The following is an 8,683-nucleotide window of genomic DNA, read 5'->3' on the forward strand; positions in this document are numbered from 1 at the left end:
CGTTGAGACCACACCTAGCCTGGTCGTTAAGACCACACCTTGCCTGGCTAAGACCCACACCTAGCCTGGTCGTTAAGGTTACACTACACTACACTGCTCATAAAGACTACCTCTTACTTTGTCATTAAAACGTTGCTTAAGACTATACTAGACCTCACTAGTCACGATCGCCAGGACCAAATTAGACTTGGTTGTCAAGATCACACTAGACCAGCTCCTCAAAACCACACTAGACGAGCTCAAGACCACATTATACCTGCTCATCAAGATCACTCCCAAGTAGGTTGGCAGCATCTCACAAAACTTTGCTGCCAAGATCTGTTTGTCAAGATCACAGTAGACTTTGATGTGAAGACGACATCTGTCTTGGTTGTTAGGATCACGCTGGACATGAATGCCACTATAAAAATAATCTGAACTCAGAAAATGAAACTTCTGACGACGCTTCAGTCAGTCCTGGACCATTGTCAAGTTACAGGAGAATGAAAAATATAAAAGACCCGAAGACCGAAAAGGAGGAAGGAGGGAAACCAACGTAACAATAACAGCAGAAGTATATTACCGAGAAATTCGATTAAACATAAATGATCCTAAATGGAAAATTAATAGACTTAAAAATCATTTGGGTGAAAAGAGAAGCATCTACAGGCGGATCGAAAAAGAGGCTGAGGGACTGACCACCTCAGAACTACGTCTTCCAGGGTACTGGACTGATTACATCGTCTTCACATCTATACTGTTTATATTGCCTCTGTATTCGACTTAAGAAGTCTATTGAGTAAGCGAAACGATTCGAAAAATACCTAACTTGCATATGAATCTTACTTATCAGGTCTGCTGCTGTGTTCCTCTCTTATGGTCTTAAGTAGGAGAAGTAGTGGTTGTTGGAGTAGTGTAGCAGTGATAGTTGTAGTAATAAGTGAGCAGAAGCAGCAGTTGCGATGGTGTTATTAGTGGTACCGGTAATAGAAGAGTATCGGAGTAGTAAGAGAATTAGGAATAGTAGCAGAGAAGCACTGTAGGAGAGCTGCTGGCCCACATGCATAGAGCAAAACGTCGGTTGGACAAAGCCCACCAAGGCAGAAGACAGGAATAGTAAAGAAAATGCAGAATACAGGTGAAAAAGAAATGAGATGGGGCAAAGATCAGATCAAGTCACGAATGTTCTGAAGATTAGAGCATTTGACAACGTAATGAGAAAGAGAGGCATCTACAGAAAAAAATCCAGAACTAGGATTGTGAGGAATGTTGTGTATAAGAGCAGATTCGACAAGATAGCATCTGTGAATGCTACAAGGGTGGGCAGTTTTGGCAAAAGACCAGATAAAAAGATGTTTGTGATCTCTGACAGCAGAAAGGATGGTGCCAGTTTCACCAAAATATTGGAGAAGACAAGAGAAACTAGGAGAGGTGGTAAACGTTAGAAACATCACTGACAAGAGTAGTGTGAATTAGATATTCCCCCTGACAAGTAGTAGGGACGGAGGATGTTAAGATTTAGATGAATGGAAACACGGGGAAGGCAAATAACAGAAGATTTCACAGGAGCAGAGTTTAAAAGATAAATTCTGTGTAACATAAGGGTAGGCAGAGCTTATGTAATCGGGAAGCTAGACAAGACATGAGAACAAGCTGCGAAGAATGAATATTTCAGAGTAGAGAAATTGAGGGTCACAAACTATCCAGGCATTACTTTCCTTAACAAAGGAAGCATGTTGAGAAAAGTAGTGAATGTGCATTAGCTTGCGGTAAACTGAAAAATAAAAGCCTGTCACACACTGGACATAAACATCAAAAACAGGAAGTAAAGAGTGAGATTTCCATTCAGCTTTGAACTTGATAGAAGGAGAAAGGAAACGCTGGAAGAAACTAGGTTGTACTAATGTTTCGGGTAGCATTGCACTTCTCAGCTAATACTACTCTCCTGAACTAACATAACCCCTTTCAGCTAAGTCTTCTCTTTTCGACTAACACTAGCTTCATTACTCTATTTAGCAAGCACTAACGTCACTACTCTTTTCATCTAACAGTAATTTAGCTACCCTTCTGCAGCGGGCATGACGCGAGCGGACTTAAGGTGTTAGACGCAGGCACGAGCGTGGTCTCCACGTACGAGATGAACTCTGGAGAGAACGCTGCACCAGCACCACCACGACGCTGGGGAAAGAACTGGTAGTCTTAACCACGGGAGAAAGGAAGCCATAACTAGTCTAACCACAGAAAGAAAGAAACCATGGCTAGCAGTCTTAATCACGGGAGGAAGGAAACCATGGCTAGCAGTCTTAATCACGGGAGGAAGGAAACCATGGCTAGTAGTCTTAATCACGGGAGGAAGGAAACCATGGCTAGTAGTCTTAATTAACCACGAGAGGAAGGAGGCCATGAATCGTGTTGAAATAAACATAGTAAATCAAAATTAGAATAATTTTTCTCAATCATGAGGCTATGTATTTAACTAGTACCACACATTCTTGGAGTGAAGTCACAGCAATGAAGAAATTCAATATAGCAGTTGTAGCTTATTACCAACTTCATCCTCGGCTACAGTCTTTCTTATGAAATTTCTGACCTCACTGATGTTTATAAAAATATATTGTACTTTGTTTAATAAAATGAATTATTGCATGTCCTTGGATATTACAGAATTGAATCATTTTATGAATTATTGTTTTAGAACATAGCCTTTCAGCATTTTGGTTCACTTATAACAATAAAATATTTTAAATTTCTTAGAATGTTTCAGTCTAACAACATTACAAAAGTTCATTTTTGAGGAGCAATGCATGAAGGAGTTTGTGTATCTTTTTTTTTTTTTTTTGTTACTTTGCATAGAGATGTCTTCGTGTGTTAGTTAGTTACCATTTTGTCCTAGGCACATGTCGATTAGACACTAGGCCTGTTGTACATGCGTGTGTGTGTGTGTGTGTGTGTGTGTGTGTGTGTGTGTGTGTGTGTGTGTGTGTGTGTGTGTGTGTGTGTGTGTGTGTGTGTGTGTGTGTGTGTGTATTTTATGTATATTATACCTGGAGTTTACCTGGAGAGAGTTCTGGGGGTCAACGCCCCCGCGGCCCGGTCTGTGACCAGGCCTCATGGTGGACCAGGGACTGATCAACCAGGCTGTTACTGCTGGCTGCACGCAATCCAACGTACGAGCCACAGCCCGGCTGGTCAGGTACCGACTTTAGGTGCTTGTCCAGTGCCAGCATGAAGACAGCCAGGGGTCTATTGGTAATCCCCCTTATGTATGCTGGGAAGCAGTTGAACAGTTTTGGGCCCCTGACACTTAGTGTGTTCTCTCTTAGCGTGCTAGTGACACCCCTGCTTTTCATTGGGGGGATGTTCCATCGTCTGCTTTCGGAGAGAATGACTTTCGTGTGCAAGTTTGGTACTAGTCCCTCTAGGTGATTATAAATCATTTACTAAACTGGCTGGCTCAGGGGTAAGGTGACACATATGTTGTGTTGTCTCTTAGAGGCGGGACAATGTTCGTGGGGTAGAATCCTGGCCTACCTGAGTTTGGTTATTGATATATATATATATATATATATATATATATATATATATATATATATATATATATATATATATATATATATATATATATATATATATATGTGTGTGTGTGTGTGTGTGTGTGTGTATATATAGGGAGGTACCACGTATAGAACTTTGCTGGGGACCCTCATCCTTAGAGAAGAGAATAAACGTACCTCAGGGGAAAACTGAAGGTTCTCCCCGGAGCTGTTTAAATGTTTTCTTCTCCTACCGCCCCGTATATTATAGAATGTATGTGAACCTAATTAATAGACAGAATCCATTGACAGAAAACACAAACATGAATCTCCTCATATATATATATATATATATATATATATATATATATATATATATACATACAAGGAATTCGCAAGAGCAGGCGAAATATACATAAACACCTATCTCTGGCTGAAGGAGACTCGAACCTACGAACCTTGGAACAAGGTACGCAGTGCCTTACCATTCTCACCACACTGGACAATACCTTGGCGTCCAGCTTGCGCTAGACGTTTGATCCAAGGCAGCCAGCTTTTAGGGAGAAGGCTTACAGCTTTTCATCTCATCCCCTGCATCAGCCTTACTAGGAATGAGATGAAAAGCTGTAAGCCTTCTCCCTGAAAGCTAGCTGCCTTGGATCAAACATCTAGCGCAAGCTGGACGCCAAGGTATTGTCCAGTGTGGTGAGAATTGTAAGGCACTGCGCACCAAGGGGAGATAAATCACTGATTTATCTCCCCTTGAATTATGTAAAAAACATGTAAAAAATATAAAAAAAGTATGCCTTCCCCATCACAAACTGCCCACGACAGAGGGATGAACCTGACTCGGAAAACCAGCATCAAAAGCCCTGAAAGTCAAGGAGAAGACATTTGTGAGAATCTCGCTCAAAGGAAAACAGTAGAAGAGATAGATAGATAGATAGATAGATAGATAGATAGAGAGAGAGAGAGAGAGAGAGAGAGAGAGAGAGAGAGAGAGAGAGAGAGAGAGAGAGAGAGAGAGAGAGTTGAGCCCAAGATTGCTTAGAAGATGTGCAGACCAGCTAGCAGCACATCTAACTCGCATCTTTCAGCACTGCCTAGTACAGTGTAAATGACCCTCTCTACGGAAAGAGGCAAATGTAGTCCCTGTTCACAAAAAGAAGAGCAGAGCAGAAATCAGCAACTACAGACCAGTGTCACTCCTGTCAATCACTGGTAAGATCCTTGAGACAATAATCTCAAGACAAATGACAGAGTTTTTTTGACTACCACTCACTTTGTGATCGTCAATATGGCTTCAGGAAAGGTTACTCTGCTGCTGATCTGTTGTTAAACCTCTCCACTAAGTGGCATCAGTCACTGGATGACTCCAAAGTCAGCTGTGTGGTAGCACTGGACATTGCTGGTGCTTTCGACCGGGTGTGGCACCAGGGCCTCTTAGCAAAACTTCAAGCACTGGGAATTGCAGGCTCTACGTTATGTCTCCTAAGTGATTATCTTCATGGTAGATCTCTAAGTGTAGTTCTCAATGGAACGGAATCAGCAAGACATCCTATTGGGGCAAGTGTTCCACAAGGAAGCGTACTGGGACCAGTGTTATGGAATGTCTACGTCAACGACCTTCTTCATCTCATCCCAGAATCACATTCATATGCAGACGACTGTACACTGACATTCACTTATCCAAGAGAAAAAATGCCAGCTGCTCTAAGCTACATCAATCACCAGTGAGAGCTATATCAGCTTGGGGAAATAGATGGCAAGTAACATTTGCACCTGAGAAAACGCAAATGATGATCGTCTCTAGGCACCATGATGGTAATGCTGGTGCAGTAGTAAGGATGAATGGGAGGGCGTTGGCACCTGGAGAAGAAGTTGATATCCTTGGGATGAAATTTGACTCCAAACTAACCATGAAGGACCATGTTGTAAATCTTGCAAACAAGGCAGCCAGGAAGCTTACAGCACTTCGCCGTATCTCGCATCTGCTTGACAGTAGGGGTTGCAAGATTCTGTACGAGGCACAAGTACGCTCACACCTTGAGTATGCTCCACTTTCTTGGTTTGCCTGCCCCCCTCTCATCTGCGACTGCTTGACAAAGTGGAGAACAGAGCAAGACGTCTCATCTCTCGCCTGGACCCATCCTGGATAGATCTGTCATTTCAGCAGAGCCTTCAACATAGGAGGGATGTGGGTGGCCTTACTGTTATGTACAAGGCCAATATTGTCAAAGTACCACACTTGGATCCACTTCGAGGACAGCGTGAAACAAGCTTTTATGCCACAAGACGGGCAGAAAGCAGCGACTTCACACTGGCTGTACTCTTTTCCAGAACATCTGAGATCATATATACCCAAGATGACTCGAGTATGGAACACATTCGTACAGCATAATGATGTCAACGAGATAAAGTCAGTTGATCAAATGAAAATGCTGGCCCACAGATGGCTCCAACTTCATCCTGTTCCCTACTTGTATGTCTCATAACAATAAAAATGCTTTCAAATGAGCTGATGTAGGTAATAGCTCTTAGCTTGCCAATAAAGTTAGGAATCCTTAACCTGTAAATAGCTTGTCAATAAAGCTAGGGATCCTTAACCTTGTCAAACCCTGTGTAAAAAAAAAATGACAGACAGAATAAGATTAAAGCGGCGATACCAGGAAGAAAAACAGCAAAAGACGAGAAGAAAAAGAGTGATGATGAGAACAGCCAAGACCTAGCATAAGGGTTTATTTAATATTATTATTATTACTATTTTCATTATTTCTTTGTGTTGGAGCATTCCTTGCCATGTTATATAACGTAACAGATTTGCGTCACAGAGCGTGTGGAGGAGCATGCAACCTCATCATCAACACCTCCTCCAACTTCAACAACAATAATGATAACAGCAGCAAATCATTATATACTATATATATATATATATATATATATATATATATATATATATATATATATATATATATATATATATATATATATATATATATATATTATATATATATATATTATTGTACCCGCGAACAAGTGGTATTGATCAATAAAAACACTGCGACTAGTCAAGAAGTCGAACCCAAGCTGCTTTGGCCTGCCTCATAGTGGGCGTAAACTCATGACACGAGATCACACAGTCCTTAAGAGTAGCGCATCCAGCAGAACTGGATGTTGCTGTGGTCCCGTGGATTAAGTCCCACCATTTGGCAGGCCAAAGCAACATGGGATCGACTTTTTGACTAGTCATAGTGTTGTTATTGATCAATACCACTTGTTCGTGGGTACAATAATATGTAATATATAATATATGTATGTCATGCCGAATAAGTAAAACTTGCGATTTTGGCTTATATAGCAACGCTTATATAGGACGCGTGGAGTGATTTGCTTACTCTTGAACATCGGCAAAAATCGAACATTTCTGCTAATTTGAGCACAATTTAAAGGTACTTTGCATCATGAAACCAATCAATATCTCTATTTCTGTAACATATCTTCCATTCTATCAAGAGAGACCAAGAAAACGAGAATACAACCGTAAATATTATACAAAAATACACTACCAAGTCACTGTTTTAAACCTAAAACACCGGAGTTTTTTTTTCTCATTATGCACTGCGTGCTTAAGAATTTTTTTTTATACTGTGCACACTGACGACACAGACCAATTCTTTCATATTTGGGCCAACAATCTTTCTTCCAGTAGATCTGAAGGCACTAGAATTTATGCTTATAAGAACGTGAATAACCCTAAATGCTCTGCATAACCTGGAGCTTTCTATAATGTATGTCATTAATGTCAACTACATCTGTATAAGTTGACTGTTGTCAGAAGGATTAGGTTAGGTAAGGTTTGTCAGGAAACAGGACAAGTTTCCTTACGCGGGTGTTATTATCATGTAGTTTATACAAGGACCATAAGCAACACTAACTCATCTCACTGCATACCTTCTTCTCTAATTCTCTCTCTCTCGTTCATTAACGTGCATTCATTAAAATTTCGTTGTTAAGAAATTAACAACAATTAGATATGGGTTGTAAAGAGCCTATAATAATAATAATAATAATAATGATAATAATAATAATAATTAATAATAATAATTAGTTTATTAGGACATGATTCATAGTTGTACAAGTTATTATACAGTAGTTGGGTGTACATGTCAAAAGTCCCTTGGATGCAGAGCATTATGGGCACAATAAAGTGACTGAAACAATACTTTCTATATCATGACTCAGAAAAACATTAATTCATTTTACGTTCATTCTTATAAAAAAAAAAAGATTCTCAGAATTAAACAATTTACTTTAAAAAGAATATACAGGAAGGCATCACCTACGTAAACTGGGTCGCTACCACAAACATTATTACTGTACTTCCACCTACATAATGATGTTGATGGTATCACTTAAATAATAATAATGTCAAAAATATTATTATTATTAAATCCTGAACACTAAGTTCGCTATATTTAAGCAATATTATATAGAAGTTAATGGCACAGAGAAGACTGCCACTGTTATCAGCATTGATCCTAAGGTATATAAAACATTCTTCATGGATAACATTAACGTTGAAAGGAGAGAAGAGGAGGAAAGTGAGGATCGTCCTTTGAAAAACCTTAAAAGAAAGAGAAATGTAGAGTTGAGCGAGGATTGCAGAAAGCAACTGAGTAAAAGGCAAAGAGACGATGATGAAGAGAATAATGAGTTCTTGAAAAAAAGGAATAGCAGAAAAAGTGATGATCATGAAAGTAAAAACTACGAGTCGAAAAAGAATAAAAGGTAAAAAACAGATGAGAAAAAACACTGTACGAAGAAAAAAATTTAAATAAAATATTATAGTAATGTCAGCAATTATTATCAAACACTGATAAAACAACTGGAAGAGTTTTGTTAAGTGTCTGATATAAAAATATTTCGACGCGAAGAAATTGAGGCGTGGTTGACGCGAGACACGACACATGATAGGAAGAGGGTCGCAAGGAACATGCTGGTTAATGGTTGAAAACTAATAATAATTAGTAGTCAAGAAATTAAAAGATAAGCTCTTTTATAAGGAGTTTATTAGTGAAGTCATGGTACTACAAAAAATTAAAGATATTGCTGGAGTTCAGAAGTTGGTGGGAGTTAATGCAGACGGTGGTTACCTAATTTCCGAATATGCA

The 8,683-nt window shown here is 39.5% G+C and overlaps 1 protein-coding gene across 6 annotated transcripts in view; it reads left to right on the top strand.

The window, feature by feature from the left end:
• The window catches only part of LOC128695953 (uncharacterized), a 39,691-nt gene extending 36,962 nt beyond the window's left edge, over nt 1–2,729 (top strand). For 3 of the 6 annotated variants that reach the window (XR_008408085.2, XM_053786937.2, XM_053786936.2), the window contains one exon: nt 2,053–2,729. Coding sequence is in view for 3 of the 6 variants with exons in the window: in XM_053786937.2 (XP_053642912.1) it covers nt 2,053–2,176 (124 nt within the window). In the remaining 3 variants the exon portion in view is untranslated. Of the gene's footprint in view, nt 1–2,030 lie in introns of all 6 variants that reach the window. The other 3 variants (XR_011393054.1, XM_053786938.2, XR_008408086.2) reach the window with 2 other exon arrangements.
• Nucleotides 2,730–8,683: the final 5,954 nt, after the last annotated feature.

The sequence above is a fragment of the Cherax quadricarinatus genome, chromosome 41 (assembly GCF_038502225.1).
Source record: "Cherax quadricarinatus isolate ZL_2023a chromosome 41, ASM3850222v1, whole genome shotgun sequence".
Taxonomy (NCBI): Eukaryota; Metazoa; Arthropoda; class Malacostraca; order Decapoda; family Parastacidae; genus Cherax; species Cherax quadricarinatus.